The sequence below is a fragment of the Mus musculus genome, chromosome 9, assembly GCF_000001635.26.
Source record: "Mus musculus strain C57BL/6J chromosome 9, GRCm38.p6 C57BL/6J".
NCBI lineage: Eukaryota > Metazoa > Chordata > Mammalia > Rodentia > Muridae > Mus > Mus musculus.
Window position 1 is genome coordinate 123,429,419 of NC_000075.6, and position 21,353 is coordinate 123,450,771.

Sequence of the window (21,353 nt, forward strand, 5' to 3'; positions counted from 1 at the left end):
TTTTCACTATCCCACCTGCACAGTTAGAATAGATCACGTTTTCAAGTAATCTTAATGTGGCCAGATAAATGTGATGGCTACTGAAAGGGACTGGTATTGGCTTAGGATACCCAAGACCAAGTTCTTAGCATAGAAGAGATTTATTTGCCCCAGAGGGACAAAGGGCAGGGAATAAGAGAAAAGACAGGAGACAGAGGAGAAGGGAGAAAGGGAAGGGAACATGGGAGAAGGGAAGGGGGTGTTCGTCTCAGTGGGGCACAAAGAACTGGCTCTGGATAGAGAGCAGACAGACAGATGTGGCCCATAAAGGTAAAAGGGGAAACTCCATGATATGATGAGGTGTTTAATTTTAATTGGGTATGTTAATTAGGTGTTCCAAAGGGGACTTTTGATTGCTGGACTTCTATACTTTGATAGCTGGACCTTGATAATCAGCCTCAGGAGGAGGAAGTGGACAAATAAGGGCATAGACTTCAGTGGCTAGCTTTAGGAATATAATCTAATGGTTTTTATCAAGGCAGAGGGAATGGGGAGAAAGGCAAGGCCTGTCAGAGCCATGTTTGCCTTCCTTGGGCTGGCTAAAGTCCTTTCAGTGTCTACTTTGGAGTGTCATTGAGTCACCCTAAGCAGGACATCAAAATCTGGCAAATGACCCTTGACTCCCTGCTGTGACTACAAACTGCTGTTGGTAGTGTTTGCTATTGCCCTGTGTCCGTACCTCCCAGTCCAGTCCATTCGCTTTATTTTGTGTTTTCTGTCACAACGCAGTTGGAAACACTATTGCCAGACTTTCTGAACCCACAAGCATTTAAATAATAATGAATTTGAATTTTAATAAGACACGGGGACTTATTAAATTTTATTATAGCTTAGGCCTTAGCTTGGGCTACCTCCCCGCTAGCTCATCTAACTTAATTAAGCCAAGTCTTATAGTCCATGTCCCACCACGTGGCCCGTTACCTCTCTCTCACTCCCCATATGTCTAACCTCCTCCATGCCCTGCTGGCAAATCTTCCTGTATCCCTGCTGCCTCTCCCAGAGACCCTCTCTCATAAGAATGGCAGTACTAAAATCTGGTCATTACTCAGCTCTCTGCTGGTACAGACTTGAATAATACCAACACAACCTTCACACACTGCACCTCAACAAAACACGCAGCTTGCACTACTATAGAACTGTCAGCCCTCTGCACCTGAAGGCACCCCTCTGGAACTGTTTTGTTTGGCTTAGCCTTCTTGTTTGACCTTCCACATGTATGTTTTAACATTTTCCATGAGAGAGGTGTCAGCACCAGGAGACATTTGACCAATTTGGGAGATTGTGAAATGAATATATAGTCCTAGCTAGCCTGTATAAAAGACACACGATCCCGGTATTTTATTTACAAGCCTAGATTGGGCAGGTTTGGAGCTATCCTAACTTATTCTCCAGTTGTATGTCCTCTTCACATGCTGTATCCCCTGGCCACATGCTCATGGTCCATCTCCTTTCATGGCAGCCTCCTCCACCCCACCCCCCCACCCCCCCACCCACCCCCACCCGTCTTCTGCTCCCTCTGCCTGCAACCCCTTCACTTGATCTTCAAGTCCCACCTTTCTCCCTTCACTGCCCAATCACAGGCTCTAGCTTTTTACTGGGGAGCAATGTTCACATAGCATCACTTGATGTATGTGAGAATCTGCTTGTGGGAAGCCAGGTCTTGAGAAGCCAGTATTTAGCATTAGAATACAAGCAGCATCAGACCAACCCACTCCAAGAGATCTTTTGTTTGTCCCTACTGAGGAAGTGGTCTGGAAAGGAGCCAGGATAGGGTAGAATACTCCCTGTGCCACCATGCTCAGAACCACCCATTTTGTCAGCAGCACCACACTCAGAACCCTGTCCTAGAGAACCAACCACCAAAGCCTGCTTCTGTGCTCAGCTGAAGCCAGAACAGCAGGCTCTACCCCTCTGGGTGATTTTCTTGTGCTCCACCTCATTTCCTGAAGATGTGTGTGGGTTGAAGAATAAATGCCTGTTCAGAATGCTCTGGTGTTTTCAGGGACACAACATAGACTCCAATGCCAGCTTTCAATCTCCAGACTTCTAGGGAATTAAAATGCCATTGGAGCCAGCACTGCTTCCCACCAGGAAGCCACTGGGGGCTATTCAAGAGGCTCTCCTCATACTTGTAATATATAGTTTCCGTGGCATAGATGGTAGATTTTAGGGTTGCAACTATGTTTTTAAGAAGAAGGAAAACCAGAGAAAAAGATATAAGGAAAATAAGTCCAACAATGTAAACAGTTGTGTTAGGGTGCCAGGTTCTCTAAGACTCTGTCCCATTATCCAGTGAGTTTGATGTGGCTTTCTGTCTTCTGAGTTAAAAGGGACCTTAAGAAGCTAACGCTGTGTGTCACTGTTGCATGATTCTTTGTTTTGAGCACTTAAGAGGAGTTGACGTTTTGTATTTTTCATCTCTGAACAGGAATCCCCAGCACCAGCTCAGAGGACACCAGACTGGCCCAAGCTCTGGGCCTACCCTACTCTGAGGTCATTGAAGCTTCACCCGATGGCACAGAGAGACTGAGTGGATCTGCTGAGGTTGGTGCCCTGGCCTGTGCCTGAAATTTACTTACTTGTGAGTCAAGCCCCTGAGATTGGTGTGATGAGACACGCTCTTACAGAGTCCTATCCCAGCTCACCCTTCCGCTCTCCCTCGCCCCAGCAGCCTTGTAGCTCTGCTTGGTTTCTCAGAACAAAAGACTCATCTTCTTCAAGACCTAGAAGTTCCTTAGCCAACCCTAGAAAACTTCATTTGAGAATCTTGCTTGAGAAATGATCTTTTCAAAGAATTTTTAGCTTCTTAGGTGACTGTAGCTGACTCTTCCTGGGGAAGATGATTGCTCACTCCAGATTATTTGCTGTTAACATCTAAAGTTTAACTTGAGTTAACAGACTGTTTACAGACTGTTTAGTTTAATGAAAGTTTACAGACCCTTATATAAACACTCAGTGTTTAAACAAGGTTATCTCCTGTTTGATTTCGTATATTCGGCAGGATGTGAACTCCAGCTGTGCTGAACTGAACCTGTAGTAACAATTTTGGAGTTTTTGTTTCTTTTAAAAAAGAAACCAGAAATTTTATAAGAATGTACTTTCATTTTAATCCCAGGTGTAGGGATGTGGGGCTGTTTTGGACTGTCAGAAGCAGCTGACTATGACTTGCTTCATGCTGTAGCAGAGGCATAGTTTTGCCAGCTGCAGATAGTTTCTGTGATTGGGTGACATTTCAAATTCTGGAAACTTTTCAGAGGGCATATAAATGCTAGAGCCCTGATAGGTGGGGTGGGTGGTTGTTGGTCATTCAGGGGCAGTTGTTAATAGTTGTGCTCAAAGAAGAAACAAAAGGAAAGAAATTAGATTCAGGGATCTCTCTCTCTCTCTCTCTCTCTCTCTCTCTGCCCCCTCTCCTTCATCCATCTCTCTCTCCTATTTAGTGATAGGCGGTTAACAGGGGTAGGATAGGGAGTGGGGGGAGGGGCAAAAAAAAAAAAAGACCAGCTACATGAACCAGAAACTGGTGGAAGAGGCTGTTTGGGGATGGGAGGCTAAAGTGGGAAGTGACTGAAAGCAGTGAGTCTCAAACTTGAGCATGTATCAGAATCATGCTGGCCTTGTTAAAACATCCTGACTCTTCCCAAGAGATCTGTTTCCAGCAAATTTGCATGGTGTTGCTGGTGGTGGTGGTATTGGGATGCTGGTGCAAGTTTTGCTGGTAGTTCAAGTGGTGGTTGTGTTGGTGGTGGTGGTGGTACTGGTCCAGGGACCACTGCTGAAAATCACTGGCTTAGAGCCTTGCTGCTGAAAGTCTGGTCCCTAGATTAATGGCTCTGACATCACTGTTAGGACTGTGACTTCCAGCCCTACCCTAGTCACACAAGTTCCCTGAGTGATTTGTATGCACATTAAAACTTGAGAGCATTGGCTTGGAGTGCTCATTTTTAAACTTGACAACACAATGGAAACACTCACAAAGTGTTTTAAAATATTGGCACTTGGAAGAAATGTGTGCTAATGCACACCTATGATCCTAACATTTGGGAAGTGAGACAGGAAGGTTAGGAGTTCAAGGCTATACTGGGCTATGTTTGAGACCATCCTGAGCTATGTGAGACCCTCGTCTCAAGAGACATAACAAATAAACTAACAATCTAATGGTTGAGTCTTACCCCAGATATTGCAACCAAATGAAGGATGATAGCGAAGACATGAGTGGTGGACATCAGGAGTTACAGCTCCCCAGGAGATTTGACTGTAAGCCCTAATCTGGGACCTGCTGGCTCAGCATGTCAGTCCTCCATCAGGCCAATCATGAATCCCAACAAAGGACCTACTGATCCCTCCCCTGGTTCTGGTTCTAGTATACCTGAAGATCCAGGTGTTTCAGGTTTGGGACCATTTAGTTATAAGGGTAGCCTGTCTTTTCTGTCTTCCTCTCTGTTTCCATCTGTCTCTGTCATCTGTCTGTCTCTCTATCTATCTATCTATCTATCATCTATCTATACATCCTTTTATCTACAAGAGAATAAGGACTTCTATCTACAAGCGAGTAGTTTCTGGCTTCATGTTTGTATCTTTAAATATAAATAATATTCTAAGATATTAAAGCCTTTTTTTTCCTTGGCCCTCATTTGTGCAGGCCTACTGGAGAGTAGGGCAGAGCCAACCCTAGGGGTCAACTTTAGCTCTGGGAAGTGAGGAAGGGGATATCCATGGCTAAAACTAGGCTGTCTCCCTGGGTCCCAGAGAGACCCCTATTCCTCTAGATGGGACTCTTAGCATTATTTATCCTCTGCATTTGCTTTCAGATTGCTTCCGGTAGCCTTCAGTCATCCCCGATCTCTTTGCTGAATATTCAACCAAATGATGTCACTGAGGGGGTGGAGAGGGTGGGACAAGGCTGTTTTCTTTCATGAGCTTCTGGAGCAGAGGGCATGAGAATACAGACTTTGACGAGAGCATGTAGTGCTTTCTATAGTAACTGTATGATACCAGGAGTCCAGACTGGAGGACCTCTCCCAGAGCATAGCCACCCCTTTACAGTAAACTCTAAGAAGACTCTTCACATTACTAGTAAGAAGGTTAGTTTGTTAAACAGTCTCTTAATGACAGTCTTGTGACTGAGCTCCTTGAGAACATGAATAGATTACATTTGTCTTTGTGTCTCTGAGGCCTGACATACAACAGGACTGATCCCAGGAGCCCACATTCTGAATGTTAGCAAGCCTCATGGCTCATTTCATCTGATTAGCTTGGTCTCTGGAGAGCATCAGTGAAGAGCACACTCCACTTCTGGACCAGCCATGTTCTGCCCTGTTGTCTGTGAAATGGGAATATTTAAATATAAGAATGGTTTGTTTCTTCAAGCTGAGGCAGATCTACCTCCTTGCTTGCCTTAAGATATAACATTGAATTTTTTTCCTCTGGATATTTTCTCTCTAAGAGGAAGTGCATATTGTACAGTTCTTCACTGGTAATTAGACATCTCAGTGATTATCTGGTAGTTAGACATTGGTAGGTATTCAACCAGGGCATAACAGAAAGGGGGGCACAGACCCGGTGCCAGCTGCCCACCACACACAGTCGGCACAGTGCCTATGGCCAACGTTGTTTCTCAAAGCTCCTGGAAATATTTTAATATCTTTAAAATTTGGAAGTAGAGATGGAAAAATAGCTCAGCAGTTGAGGATACTGTTCTTCCAGGAGATCCGGGTTCAATACCCAGCACCTACACGGCATCTCGCAACCCTCTAACTCTAGTTCCAGGAGATCTGTCCCCCTCTTCTGACCTCCATGGGCACCAGGCACAAATGTGGTGCTACAGCAACTATCTCAGACCCACCAGTGATACAAATAAATGAACAGTCTCCTAACTACTCTAACCCAACTAGTCCTGGCTCTATGTCCCACCATGTGGCCAGGTCTACCTCTCTGTTCTGTTCTGGTCCATCCATTCACCTGCTGGTTGAATCTCTCCACCTCTCAATTCTTCTCCCAGAGTTCCAGCTCTGCCCAGAAGTCCCATCTTTTACTTCCTGCCCAGCTATTGGCCATCAAGTCTTTCCTTTTTTTTTTTAATCATTCCATTTGTTTACATCTCAAATGATAACCCACTTCCCGGTTACTCCTCCACCAACCCCCCATTCCATATCTGTCACCCCCTCCCCACCCATCAACTCTTTATTAAAGCCAATTAGATACAGTTCTAGATTGCCTTCGGCAGGTGAGGAAGGAACAAATATTTACAAAATATGAGACCAGTGATGGGCCGTTAACTCTTTGCCAATACAGAATTAACAATTGAATATACAAAGACACACCTTCACACAGTATACCCCAGCATATGGTGCAGAGAAATACATGAAGATAAAACACCCATACACATAATTTTTAAATTGTAAACAAACAAACAGAAACCCCTCAAACTTTTATGAGCAAAAGTCATATTTTTCTATCAGTGCAGTTGCAAAATGTGATTTTTAGTGTTACCTTGAGGAGGAAAAGACCCATAAAGATAAATGCACCCGGGGTTCAGGGGAGCCCTGATGTGGCCCAACAGTGAAGCAGACCGGTATGAGCGTCACACACTGATGCAGTGGCTCAGGGTGCTGAGCAGGGGCAGGGTTTATCTTACAGCTGTCTCTCTTCATTTCCAGTTTACAGGTATGACCAGGCAGGATGCCTTTGTAGCCCTGACTCGGAAAGCCCGTGGGATGAGAGTGGGTGGACACGTGACAAGTAACAAGCTGAAGGACTGGCTGATCTCACGGCAGCGCTACTGGGGCACACCGATCCCCATTGTCCACTGCCCAGCCTGTGGCCCTGTGCCTGTGCCACTGCAAGACTTGCCTGTGATTTTGCCCAGCATTGCATCTTTAACGGGCAGAGGAGGCTCCCCGCTGGCCACGGCTTTGGAGTGGGTGAACTGCTCCTGCCCAAGGTAAGGAGCCACAGCCAGCACCCTGAGGTATCTTGGATATCCTCTCCTCACTAGATGCTAAATGCTACCTTCTTCACTAGCCTAAAAGGAATATCAAAAGTATGTAGGAACCTTTGAGGAAACAGTCTAGAATTTGGCCTAGGCACTATGGAGGGGCCCGAAACACTGATCCAATGGAAGGAAAATATAGGTTTTCTTCATACCCCACTGTCTGCCACTTCTACTCCACAGAGTTTCCTAGAAGTGTGAATGGTGTTTCTTCCCTGCATGGCTGGCCAGTACAGACAGAGCCTGTGATGGCCAAGGAGTGTGGGGAAGATAGTAGTGTGTTCACTCCTTTCCCTGCTGAGGCATACCAACCTTCTCTCCTCTTTCCTCACTTCAGAGTGACATTGGGTTTTTCTAGCAGGTCAGTAGCTGACTAGCATCAAGCTAGTTCTTTTCTCTTTCCCTTTGTGAAGGAGTTTTCACATTCAGTACAACGTTGCAGCCTTGCATGAGAGTATGGCTTCTTCACAGAACCACAGAATTTCTGAAGGGTAAAACCCAGGCCTCAGAGTTGACTTTACTCCCTGATTGAATTTGGTAAACATCTAGGGCTGTAAGCCACCAAGCCAATACAACCAAATAGGACAGCAGAGAAATATCTTCTTTTTTTTCTTTTTCTTTTCTTTTTTTTTTTTTTTTTTTTTGGTTGTTTGAGACAGGGTTTCTCTGTGTAGCCCTGGCTGTCCTGGAACTCACTCTATAGACCAGGCTGGCCTCGAACTCAGAAATCCGCCTATTCTTTATATATTTACTTTTGCATTCTAAGGCATTGGGCCGAAACCTCACTCTCTCCTGAAGAACAGTGGAGCTTGGTGTAGTCTGCCTCATAATTCCCTGGCATACTGGGAGCCCAATGAGGCAGCATCTGTAACACCTTTGACCCAATTCTGCTGCCCCAGATTGCACTGCTCCTACCTAGCCCAACCCAATGAAGGGACCTCAACCCAGTGAAGGACCTCATGCCCCCTTCATCTGCCCCAGCACCTCTTCCTGACCATCCAGGGCTTGGTATCAGTGGTAACACATAGTTGCCTTCAAGCCCGAGGCGACAGTAGTGGAAGTGAGCACAATGAGTGTCACTCAGATGTAATTGCTTCCGGGTCTCTGTTCTTCTCCGTGTTCCCCAAGTTGGGCAAGAAAAAGAAGGTGCCTTATCTTCCAATTACTTCCATCGTCAGAAGTAAGATGCTATCCACATAAAGACCTGGCTTTCCTTTAGAGAACCACTGTGGAGATTGGCACCCCTCTCTGGTGGCACACAGGATTCCCTAGGAACTTCTCTGACAGTTCCCGCCCTGAGGAATTCCACCGTGCCCAGGCCTCCTGACTAAAGTGCAGGTGCGAGGCCCGGTTTGGTCATCTGACCTGAGGTGGGGTGGGAGGGCTGATTCCTTCTGTAGTGTTCATAGGCCAGTGTGGACTGCTTAACAGATATGGGATGTAACACACAACCCTTCTTTTCCTTTGTAAATTGAAAATCAGACTGCAGCTGTTATGTGCTTAGCGAATGGAAAGATCCTTTTGGGGATTCCGTTCCTCCTCCCCCTGCTCTCTAAGAGCATCCTCACTCAAACTTACACTGATCAAAGTAAAATATTGGCAGGCCCAACATCTCACAAGAACAGCTGGTAGGAAACTGCACTGAAACCTAGAAAAAAAAACAAACTGATAAATTTCTTTTCTCAGGTGCAAGGGATCAGCAAAGAGAGAGACGGACACCATGGACACCTTTGTGGATTCTGCGTGGTACTACTTCAGATACACTGACCCTCATAATACTCAAAGGTGATGTCCCTACTGTGGAACAGCAGCACTTTGCATCTTCCATGAAGCAAAACCAAGATGGAGTTAAATATGCAAGGGAGGTGCTGGGAACGTGCCTAGGTGGGACAGAGAGGAGCTGAGCTGGCAGAGAAAACACCCACATTGTGTGTTTGTGCAACTGGCACCCAGAGACAGGATTAGGAGGAGGAGGATTCAGAGGAGCCTCCACCGTAGCAAAGCTTTCACTGCCTCAGCAAGGCTGTGGGAAGGATGCCAGTGCACATGCCCACTCAGAACCCAAGGTGGCAGATGCACCTTTGTGCTGGTGCCCTCCTTTTCTTCTCCTGGAAGTAGATGGAGACCAGGGGCTGGGCCAGAGTAACCCCTAAACACAGTGGTGGCTATTGTTGGTCAGCTGTGCACTTTATGCCAGGCTCTCAGCTTGGAAAAGCTTAAAGTGCCAGAGAAAAGGCACTTTTAATGCGAGTATATTAATTTTTAAGTTAGATTACTCAGCCCAGTAAATTCCATCTATAATACAAATTGAAAACACAGCTAAAGGAAGATGTGAACACCCTAACTATGGAACGGTAGGGACAGTAGGGGTGCCTTATGTGTACTGAAGAGAGGCAGGACGGTGTTGGGGAGAGCTAAGAAGTGTAGACTCATACCACACATAGTCAATAAATCTCCTAAAGTGCAAATCAGTAATGAATATAAACATTTTTAAATAGTTGAAGTAAGAGTGGAAGCCAAGAGTGCTGGTACATGTGTATAGTCCCAGCATTCTAGAGGCAAGAACTGGAAAATCAAGAGATCAAGGCCAGCCTGGGCTATACAAGACCCCATGTCAAAGAGAGGAGTGGGGGAGGGGGAGAGAGAAGAAGAGGAAGGATGGAGAGGAATAGAATTAAAAGTGAGTAGGTAACCAGGTGTGATAATGTCTTTACTCCCCTCACCCAGGAGACAGAAGCAGGTGGATATCTGTGAGTTCAAGGTCCGTCTGCTTAAATATTGAGTTCCAAGCATCTGGGTGCTACACAGTGAGGCCCTGACTTTAAAAGAACAAAAGTGGCTAAGGTTCAGGCCTGGGGTGCAGGGAGAACTGAGGCTAAGACCACTGGTTTGATAAACTTTCAAGTGCTGTTTGACTTTTCTGTCTGTTTCTTGGACAAGATAGAAACCGAAAAGAGAGCAGTAGGAACCAGGAACACAGACTGCTTTCAGACCTTAGCAGGTTGCTCTTGAGCATGGTAGAAATACCCTGGAGCTGTGTTATCCACATATGAAGGGCTTCCATTCTGGGCACTGGAGACTGAGGCAGGAGGCAGGAGGCTCAAAGGATCTTTGTCAAAAATAAGCAAAGGAAGCACTCTCCTATTCTGGATTTAGCACAGTAGCGTATTTCTGGTTAGACAGATGCTCAAGCCATGTTCTGAGCAGCAGAGTTGTGGTTCCATAATTTGTGTTCATTTCAGAAATTAGTGAGAGCCTGAGTAAACAGAAAGATGCAAGGAGACTGGGAACCTGAGAGCAGCTCCACGTGAGCCATAGAGGAGTGTGAGGGAGGGTTCCCTTCTCAGGCTGCGTCCCAGCTGTCCTGAGCCCTACATAGCCCTTCTGTGAACAGCACAGCTTCACACATCACCTGCCATGCTGCCCCCGGATCCAGCATTGTCTTGAATCTTCCAGAGCGGTGGCCTAGGTAGAACATAAATTGAATAGTTAACATCATTTATCCCGAATTTGTTTGTGAGCTAAATACCACCCTCAACTTTGGCTTTACTGTTGCCCAGAGCAGCAGTTGAATTCATTTATTTACTTACTTTTTTTTTTTTTTTTTTTCAATTTGAGACAGGGCCTCACTGTGTAGTCATGATTGTCCTGGAACTTGCTATGTAGACCAGGCTGGCACTAAACTCACAGAGATCAGCCTGTCTCCGCTTTCCAGGTTTGGGGATTAAAGGTCTATGCTATAATGCCAAGCAGCAGTTGGATTTCTTTAAGAAACTATTTTTTTTCATAAAGAAAAAGGAAAGGTAGTTGGAAATTTATTTGCTCATTTAGTTGGTTAATTTGGGAGACTTGTTCTGCCTTTTTTTTTTTTGAGAGTGCTAGCACAGTTGTAACTGCAAAGAGGCCTATGCTAAGAGCTACACTGCTTGGCTAGGCTTCCTGGCCTACCACCAGCAGTTTCCGTTTGTGTTTCAGAACCGGCTGGTCAAGAGCAGGCTACAGGAAAATACTTTGTGGCATTGGGGAGAAAAGTCTGAAATTTTAAAGCCAGGGAGCACAGATCCTCCAAAGCGAGTTCCTCAGTTAACTTCTGAATGGAGGTTGCCTTGGGAACAGGGAGGCCTACTCCCCAGCCACAGTGGCTCTTTCTCAAGGCAGCAGCCAACAGATAGATGACCTGGCGAGTCCTTCCCCTCTGTACATTAGGGGACAGGAGTAGGAGGAAGTCTGATCTTTGATATCCATGTTGGTCACAAGCATCCAGAAAATGAGGGAGTTACTGGGATGTCTTATAACAGGCCCTAGATAAGTTTCACTCCTTCAGTAAGCCATATTTGTACTCTTGCTGGCTATTTCAAAGCACTTTAAAAATAAGATTGATTTCTGTTTTAAAATGAACATTTAATAGCATGCTAGTTTCTATTATAAATGCTACTATTGCCCTCTATTGGTGAAAATTTTAAAAATCTCAATAGTCATACTAAAAATTAAAACTAGCCATTCAAATAAACATCCTACAGAGATGCTTTGTTGCTGGTATTTTTTTCTCTTGCTCTTGTTTTATTTAAAAAAATTTTTTTTTGTCGTTTTTCTTTTTCTTTTTTAGAGACAGAGTTTTTCAGTGTAGCCCTGGCTGTCCTGGGTCTTGCTCTGTAAGCCAGTTTGGTCTTGAACTCAGAGATCTGCCTGCTCTGCCTCTCAAGTGCTGGGATTAAAGGTGTGGGCCACTACTGCCTGGCTCAAAAATTACCTTTTTTTTACATTTGTTTAGTGTGTGTGTGTGTGCACACACGCGCGTGTGTGCACATGTGCCGTGAGCCATGCAGAGGTCAGAGGATGGCTTGTGGTCCAGTCAATGCTTCTCCTTTTCTCACTTATTATGTACATTTTTCTTTTGTTTAAAAAAAAAGTCATATTTTCTGGCACTAGTATTTTCAAGGGATGAGCACACATAGCTTTAATTTATATAGTTGTGGCAAAGAAGACATTAAAATGCCTGCTTATCTCTCTCGCAGTCCTTTTGGCTCGGCACTGGCAGACTTCTGGATGCCCGTGGATCTGTACATCGGAGGAAAGGAACATGCTGTCATGCACTTGTTCTATGCACGATTCCTCAGTCATTTTTGCCACGACCAAAAGATGGTGAAGCACAGGTGAGCATTCGTTGTACTTTACAAAACAGTTCTGTTCACAAGCAGTAACTGGAAACAGGTATCCGTTGGGAATCAAGATAATTTGTGTATACAAAATAAAATCTGTTTTTCATATATGCTTTAGAGGCCATTGTAGGTCTTTACAATTTGAGGTCCATTTACACAAACCTCTTAATCATTTGGTGTGAAATCCGGCTTTCAGTGCATCTGTCTGTTAAGTAATTTGAGGTTTTTACTTGTAAAGGAAAGAGGAGCACTGTGATGTTATATGATTCCTGAAGCATCTCACATGCTTGTCACTCTGGGTAAACTGTACCTCTAAGCTTGGCAGAACCGTCTCTAGTACATCACTCTAACACTTGTGTATCAGAGCAGAAGATGGCATTGCAAATCCATTGAAAGTTTTTCTCCTGCTGGCTTATAATGTGTTCCTCATAACATTCAAAAGATGTAAGAAAGGGTGGTATACTTTTGTAATCCTAGCACTCAATCGGCCAACACAGAAGGACGGTTGCAAACTTGAGGCAGGTCTTGGCTGCATAGTGAGCTTTAGGCCATATGGAGAGACTATCTCAGGGCCCCAGCATTTATAGACCCTCTGAAAGATCCCAGCTCTTGGGAGGCAGAGGCAGGTAGATTTCTGAGTTTGAGACCAGCCTGGTCTACAGAGTGAGTTCCCGTACAGCCAGGGCTACACAGAGAAACCCTGTCTCGAAAAACCAACCAACCAAACAAACAAACAAACAAACAAACAATCCCCAGAATTCCAAATGTCACAGAGTCATAAAAACTATCTGCAAGCCGGGCGTGGTGGCGCATGCCTTTAATCCCAGCACTCGGGAGGCAGAGGCAGGCGGATTTCTGAGTTTGAGGCCAGCCTGGGCTATAAAGTGAGTACCAGGACAGCCAGGGATCTAAACAGAGAAACCCTGTCTCGAAAAAACAAAATAACAACAACAAAAAACCAACAACAACAACAACAAAAACTATCTGCAGCTAACACAAATCACATCCCTGCCAGAGCATGAGGCAAATCCTAGTCAGATTCTGGGAAACAGCCCCAGATCCCCACACCTGGGATTAAAACAAAAACATTCTTATAATACCTTATATAATATTGCTGTGTGTTTTAAAAATAAACCAAAATTAATCACTAAATTATCACTATAAGACCCTGTCTCTAAGAACCAAAAGATAAAAAGTAAATGAACATTCATGCTCCCCACCTCAGTATGGGGAATAGAACAATATATTACTCATAGCTTGGTGCTCACAGGGTGCCCCTTGCCAGTCATATCACCCCTCTCCCTCCATCCTTCCCCAAGAGAATTCCCATAGTAAATTTTAACTACTAATCTCTTTAAAAATGTATTGCTTCTGACTCCACTGCATTTATTATTATAGTGTGTGTGTATGATTGCGGGCTAGTGTGTCACAGCATACATGTGGAGGTCAGAGGACAAGTTTGTAGAATCAGTTTCCTTTTTCACCTTTAGGTTTTGGGGACCAAACTCAGTTCATGAGAATTGTATGGGAAACATCCAATTCTATTTCTCTTCCCTGCATTGATCCTTCTGTGATTAGGATCGTATAGCACATATTCTATTTGAGATTCACCCTGGTACCTCCTTCTTTTTCATTGCTGAGCGGCATCCCAGTGTGTGGACTGGAGTTTTCATTGCAGAACTTGGAGTATATAGCCACAGCAGCAAAGGGGCTCTTCACCTTTGAAGATTTTTCCATGCTAGTGTTTTTCATTGTATGCATTGCCAATATTTCCTTATTCTTGGCTTACATGTATTGCATCTTTTGATGAGCAGAAATCATTAGTCTAATATAGTAAAACTTAATACTGAGGCTGACGACGGGGTTCTGTAGTAGAGTACATGCCTAGTGTATACTAGACCCTGGATCCAATCCCCAACACCATGCACACGCACACGCTCACACACACACATTAACCTTCTCCTCTGTGGCTATTGCTCTTCATGCCTTTGCTCCATCACTGAACAGCTCAGCCTTCTCCCCACTGTTCTGTGGTGTCCTCACCATGAATTGATGTGTTGCATCCATAGGGCCTGCTGGTGGGCTCTCTGCTCCACACGCTTGCTCTCTGTACTGCTGGTTTGATATGCACAGCCTTTGTTACTTTAATACACAAGTCTTGGTGTCCTTTGTCCTTTGAGGGAAGTCCTCCTCTTCTTTTTCCTTTTTCTCCCAGAGATTCTTTCTCTGGTCACCCCTTTGTTTTCTTTGTCAGTTCTGGGCATGTTTCTTTGGTATTGCCCTGGAACCACATTGGCCACTGCCCTTCCTCATCCCTCTTCTCATGTCTCATCTTAACATCTCAGATAATCTTTTTGTCTGAAATATATCCTTCAGTATATCTTTTTGTTTTCTTTATTGATGATCCATGTGTTTGTTCTTTTCTCTAAAAGTAAATTTATTTCAGCGTCATATTTTCAAACATCTTTTTATTTGTCTGTTTGTTGAGTTAGGGTTTCTCTGTGTAGCTGTCCTGGCTGTCCTGGAACTTGAACTCACAGAGAGAGATCTGTCTGCCTCTGCTTCCTGAGTGTTGGGATTAAAGGTGTGGGCCACACTTCCAGGCCATCTGTTTATTTCCTATCATACTGAGTATTAAACTCAGAGCCTCATGTACTCTAAACAGTTGAACTACAATGCACTCTGTTCTCAGCCCAAACATCATCTATAGAAGGCTCCTCCTTAGCACAGGGCTCTGAGCTAGCACTTCCCCTCAGCCACAGCTCGTTGTCCTTGTTGCAGTGGTGCATGCCTATAAACCCAGAACACTGGAAGCAGAAGCAGGTGGATCTCTGTATGTTTGAGGCCAGCCTGGTCTATATAGTGAGCTCCAGCCCTGCCAGGGGTACTTGGTGAGATGGAGGTCTGGGTTCTGAGCGCACATGGTTTCCTCTGAGTGACAGCTCTTTGCTGTCCACACGCCCTCATTGTCTCTGGCATTTTGAAGTCCACATGCTTTCTGTAAGTGTGGAGGTGTTTATTCTGCTTTGGATTAATTTTTTTAAGATTTATTTATTTATGTATATGAGTACTCTGTCTCCATGCACAAAAGAAGAGGGCATCAGATCCCATTAGCAATGGTTGTGAGCCACCATGTGGTTGCTGGGACTTGAACTCAGGATCTCTGGAAGAGCAGCCAGTGCTCTTAACTGCTGAGCCCTCTCTCCAACCCCAGATACAGGGCTTCTTAACTGTCCCTTCCTCATCCCACTCTCCAATTTTCTTCTTTTGAAACTTTGATTAACTGTATTTAGACCATTCAGCTTATTAGGCATCTCTCATTTAACCTTTCACATCTTCTGTTTACTTCTCTCTCTCTCTCTCTCTCTCTCTCTCTCTCTCTCTCTCTCTCTCTCTCTCTCTCTCTGTGTGTGTGTGTGTGTGTGTATGTGTGATCGTGCCTTTGTGAGTATATTTGCATCACATCTGTGGAGGAGTCCACCCATTTCAGATCATCTGGAATGAGGCACAGGAAGTTGTGAGCTGTCATGTAGGTGCTGGTAGCCAAGTCCAAGTCCTAGAGCAGTAAGCTCTCTTAAGTACTGAGCCATCTCTCTAGCACCCCCCTTTCTTTTTAGTATAAATGTATTTCAAGCCTATCTATTTCCTAAAGTTTATTGAATAACTTATTTATGTGTGACAGCTAACCCTGTGTCTCAGCTCAGTATGATCTAACGTGTTACTGTTTTTGCTGCTCGTAACCATGGCTCATTGTTTTTTAGGAGACGATGATTGTCAGCCGAGCTTATATGTCATGTTTGCTTGTTTATGGGACAGGCAGTTTGTGTTAGTTTCCCTCTGTTGCTGGAGAGAGCACCAATCCACAAGCACCTCAGATTCTCCAGCTGAGGTTGTGTGACCAGACAAGCAGCATGGCTCCAGTCCTAGAACTGTAACAGGATCAGCTTATGTGTGTAGATTTTCGGGAAAGTTTCTTATTTCGCCATGGTCAATGAATGTAAGTTTAATGGCTTTTCTGTGCTAACCAACTGTGAGCAGCTTCCTAATGCCTACGTGGCTTCAGTGGCTCCTGCTGTACTGGAGGGTTTGGTCTCCAGCTGTCCTATCTAGTCTTCGCCATCCCGTCTCCGCTCAGGAGTCCCTAGATCACTTAGAGAACTGGCTAAATAAACTGTGCTTTCTGAGTGTCTGGGATTTTTGTTGTTTCTTTATTCTGCTTTGGTTTTGCCAGCTCAATGACACATTTTAAGCAGTGTATTTTATACCATGTGTTGCCTTTTTAGTTATTTTTCTGTTAGGACAATAAATTACAGTCTCCTGTATGCATAATGTTAGCAGAATGACCCCAGGTCATCCTGTTAAATACCTAAGTACTTACTAGCTCTACAGGAAGTGCACAGCTCCCTTCCAGCTTCCCACCTTCCCTCTGTAATCTGGGCTTTTGTTTCTTTTCATATTCCAGAACAACATAGTATTTTTCTTATCCTCCCCCTATGAATATGTCTTGATGGTAACCTAGAACTGATACTTTTGTCTTTGTCTCCTAAGTCTTGGGGTTATGGGCAAGTAACTGTGCCCAGCCTGACTGCTCACTTGTGGATGTTACATATGTAACTGTGCCCAACCTGACTGCTCACTTGTGGATGTTACATATGTAACTGTGCCCAGCCTGACTGCTCACTTGTGGATGTTACATATGCTACCCAGTGTCTTTGATTTTTTTTTAAGATTATTTATTTAATTTATGTATGTGAATCCATTGTTGCTCTCTTCAGACACACGAGAAGAGGGCATCAGATCCCATTACAGATGGTTGTGAGCCACCATGTGGTTGCTGGAAATTGAACTCAGGACCTCTAGAAGAGCAGTCATTGCTCTCAACCCTGGAGCCATCTCTCTAGCCCGAGAAACAGTTTTTCTCTTAGGCATCTTCTTTGGAGAAACATTTGTTGTCCATTTGTGAGTTATCTGGGTCACTGGCTTTTAATTCTTGAGTTTTTAGTTATTTTGTAGTATGGAACACTTCTGGGTATACGACATATTTACATGGAACAAGAAAAAAATGTGTTAAGCTTGCATAAAAATGCATCACTGAAAAGCCCACTTCAGCGGGTGGGGGTGGGGTGGGGTGGTGGGGTGGGGAGGTGTTGCCTCAGGAAAGGCATCTTCCTGGAGCTCTCCTCTATTACCTGCAGACAGCTCAGGAGGCTAAAGTCTCTTCTCTCCAGCAATCAGTATTGCCGAGATAACCTTGGGGAGGGACCTGCTGAATTATTTAAGTTTCAGAAACTTTTTAAGACTTGTGAGTTATTTATTTCCTGAGCCCCATTAAGTTTCATTTACTTCCCGAGTCTTAGGAGTCTCCCGCCAGGACAGAATGTTTTAATTTGGAGGAAATTACCATGCAGTACCACTATTCTAACCATTATTTGAGAATGTTATTTATATATATTTAAAAGACCTATCTTGCCATCTTCTAATTAAAGGAAAACACTTTCTAGTATATAATTCATATATAAACGGATGGCCATTTCTATACTAAAATCTAAAATTGCAAAGCATGCTGTCGTGGGCTGGAGAGATGAGATGGCTCAGCAGTTCTGAGCAATGGCTGTTCTTCTAGAGGACCCAGTTTGATTCTGTGGACACACATGGTGACTAACACCTGTAACTGCAGTTCCAGGAAATCCAGTGCCCCCTTCTGGCCTCTGTGCACACTGCACACATGGAGTGCACAGATACTCATGTAGGCAAAATATTCATACACATCAAATAAAATTTTAAGAATTACTTATTATTAATCACATAATATTTTAAATTAGTATATTTAGTATTTGTTAATGATCAACTTATGAATTGCTTATGGGATACCGTTACAAGAAAATAAACATAGCATAGAACTGCAGAAACAATACTTAAATGATATAATTGATAGAAAAGTGAAATAAACTTGGTATGTAAAAGGCATTGACAGGGCTGAAGAAAGGAAATGCGTATGCAGATATGTGTGCTGTTGATTGAAGTAGCTAAAGAAAGCAGTATTACTGGCAAATGCTAACAAATAACTGTGGTGGTTTGAATAGAGTCTTTGATTTTTTTTGACTTTGTGGAAATTTTGATGGTTTTCTCCATCAAAACATACATATTTCCCATTTTTTATTTCTGCATAGTGTGTCATAATTGATTAAATCATTTACTTATTTTTGTAATATATTATTATTTTTTAAAAGAGTGATGTTTTATTTCTCAGCAAGAAAGGGAAGTATATCTTAAGAGTCAGTCCTAACATTGAAATCTTGGGTCAACATAGATAGATAGGTTGATTGATAGAGATATATATTTCCCTACCTTGGGACAGAAGCAGGCAAATCTCTTGAGTTCTAGGCCTTCGAGAGCTGCATAGTGAGAAGGTATTAGTTTATGTGTGTGTGCACGAGGGTGGGCCTGTGCTTGTCTGTTTTCTTTGGGGTTCAGAAGACAACTTGCAGTGTCAGTTCTCTCCTCCCACCATGTAGGTCCCGGGGATTGAACTGAGGTCCTCGAGCATCTTCAGGCACTTAGTCATCTTGCCTGCCCTATTTTAAATGGTTTGATAGATAAGAATGTTTGACTTTTGTACATGCCTGGAATCCCACTACTCAGAGGGCAAAGGTAGTAGGATTGGCCCTGTCTCAACCTAAAACTACGTCTATAACCTTCAGATTCTCCATAAAGCAGACAGAGATTTAGCTTCGTTAGAATGAGGGTGCTGGAGGCTCCACCCTTATCCACTCTGCCAGCTCTGGTTAGAACTCTACTGTATGAAAACCATGCTGGGTGCAACTGAGTCCTGAAACTGGCCTTCTGCTTCTTACCCCCAGAGACTTTGATGTATGAGAACAACATTTCTGCATCAGAACACTAAAAATTGATATCACTGGGCCCATCAGATAATTAGTTAAAATGCTTGTGGTTCAGGATCTGCTACTCAGTCCATTTTGCATTTTGTATCTGTGAAAACAGATTTGCTGGTTGTGGGTTGTGTCCTTTTACTGTCATGGTCTCATGGTAATTTTATGTGTTTTCCTTTTTTCTGTACTCACCACCTGGCCCAGACCAGCCTAGAACTCTTGTTCTTCCTCCCTCAGTGTTGGGATTATTTATAGTGTGCACCACCACAGCCAGCCATGGGATTATTTATGGTGTGCACCACCACACCCAGCCAGACTTTGGCAGTGATTACATAATAATTTTAAAAAGCAGCCATTTACAGAATATAGTCTGCAAAAAGGAGACCCAGGGAGGATCCTGGTAATTTTGGGTGAGGGCAGGCCTCAACTTGGTTTCTTGGTTCTGCATCAGCAGCCACCTGGTGCAGTCAGAGGAGTGGGCAGCTGTCTGTCCAGGGCTTCAGTATTCATTATAAATAACACTAAAAGTAACCTGTCAATCTATGCTTAGAATATCCTGAGCTTGCTTGCTCTCTTCCTTCTTTCCACCCTTTAAAGGTAGGACAGAGGAGGAACCTGGACTAACCTAGAAACGGTGAAGATTCCAGCACTTGTCTTCCTGCTTACACAGGTTATATTTCACTGTTGATAAAAAAAAAAAAAAAAATCTGCCTCCAAGGTGCAATTGAAGGGGTCAGGAGAATCTGGGCCACCCTCCTGCTCTTGGAAGACAGTACTGGGATGCAAGAGTCTCTCATTCTCATTCTTAGTAGACCACATCTGCCTTTCTAGGAGAATCACATTGGCTCAGAGAAGTCTGCAGAAATGAAGTGCTGCTGAGGCTCAGGGGAGCCTGGGGGACCATAGCCAGGCCACTGGAACTCATGCAATTTTAAAAACATTCTACTTATGTGGGTGTTTTGCCTGTGTGCATGTCTGTTCACCACATATGTACAGTGCCCCAGGGTCCAGAAGAAGGCATTGGATCCCTGGAACTGGGGTTAAAGACAGTAAGATGTCTTATAGGTGCTGGCAATCACTGGGACAACCAGTGCTCTTAATTACTGAGCCATCTCTCCAGCTCCTACCCCTTTTCCCATGCCAAGTTTTATCATCCCTATACTAAATCATCTGTCTGAGACAGTGCCTGCTGGGCTGTAACTTGGAGAAGCTGGGGTCTAGATGGATCTAGTAGCATAAATTTCAGAGATTGAGACACATTCATTATCAGAGTCTTAGTCCTGGTGCAGCTGTTCTACAGGAGACCTGCCAATTGTGGGAAAAGGACCAGTGTGGACAGCCTTGGGCCCTCACTCAGAAACTGTTTGAAGTAATTTTGAAATAAAAAAGTAAGTGATTCTGGTAGTAGTCAAACTAGTCAGGTGGCAGAGGAGACAGAGTGCCTGGGGGAAGTGGGTCGGCATGCTAGGTGCTGTTTGCGTGTCTGTGTTTACACAGGTGTCTGTCATGAAGATTCATCAAGGTGTACCTACCCCAGAACTAGTGTACTTCTCAGTGTGACTGTTAAATGTCATTTGACAGTTTTCTTTGAACATAGGAAGGAGAGAGGAGGTGGAAATAGAGACAGTGAGAGGAAGAGGAGGGAGAGGGAAGAAGAGAGGAGAGAGGGAGGAAAAGAGAAAGGGAGAGGACGGGGAGAGGGAAAGGGAAGAAGAAAGGGGGAGAGAGGGAAGAAGGAAAGACAGATGGAAAGGGAGGGGGGAGAGACAGGGAGAGAGAGAGACAGTGACAGAGACAGAGAAAGAAGGGAAAGGGAGAGAGGGAGATTTAAAAGCTAGAGTACAGTTCTAGGGTCTGGCTGGCAAGTTGCAATTCTACACATCCCCAGAAGGTGGCAGTGGTGGGTCACTTGATTATATAAAAAACAAAACCAAACAAAACCCCAATGATAGATAATAAATAACAGCGTTTCTTTTTGAATGTTAACAGTACTTGATTTTTTCCACCTTTGTAAATGTGCCCTATCTCTCACCATTGCTTCTTTTTTATAAAGATTTATTTACTTATTTTACTTTATTTACTTGTTTTAGAACTTTGTCTGCATGCATAGCTGTATACCAGAAGGCAGCATCAGATCCCATTATAGATGGTTGGGAGCTGCCATGTGGGTGCTGGGAATTCAACTCAGAACCTCTGGAAAGCAGCCGCTGCTCTTGACCACTGAGCCATCTCTCCAGTCTCCCACCACTGTTTCCATCTACTCCTATGCATGTG

At 44.1% G+C, this 21,353-nt stretch overlaps 1 protein-coding gene across 3 annotated transcripts in view; it reads left to right on the forward strand.

Moving 5' to 3' along the window:
* The window catches only part of Lars2 (leucyl-tRNA synthetase, mitochondrial), a 95,749-nt gene that overhangs the window by 62,492 nt on the left and 11,904 nt on the right, over window positions 1-21,353 (forward strand). For all 3 annotated transcript variants that reach the window (NM_001348167.1, NM_001348168.1, NM_153168.3), the window contains 4 exons: window positions 2,468-2,583; window positions 6,699-6,982; window positions 8,717-8,815; window positions 12,046-12,183. In NM_001348167.1, the coding sequence (NP_001335096.1) occupies window positions 2,468-2,583; window positions 6,699-6,982; window positions 8,717-8,815; window positions 12,046-12,183 (637 nt within the window). The remainder of the gene's footprint in view (window positions 1-2,467; window positions 2,584-6,698; window positions 6,983-8,716; window positions 8,816-12,045; window positions 12,184-21,353) is intronic.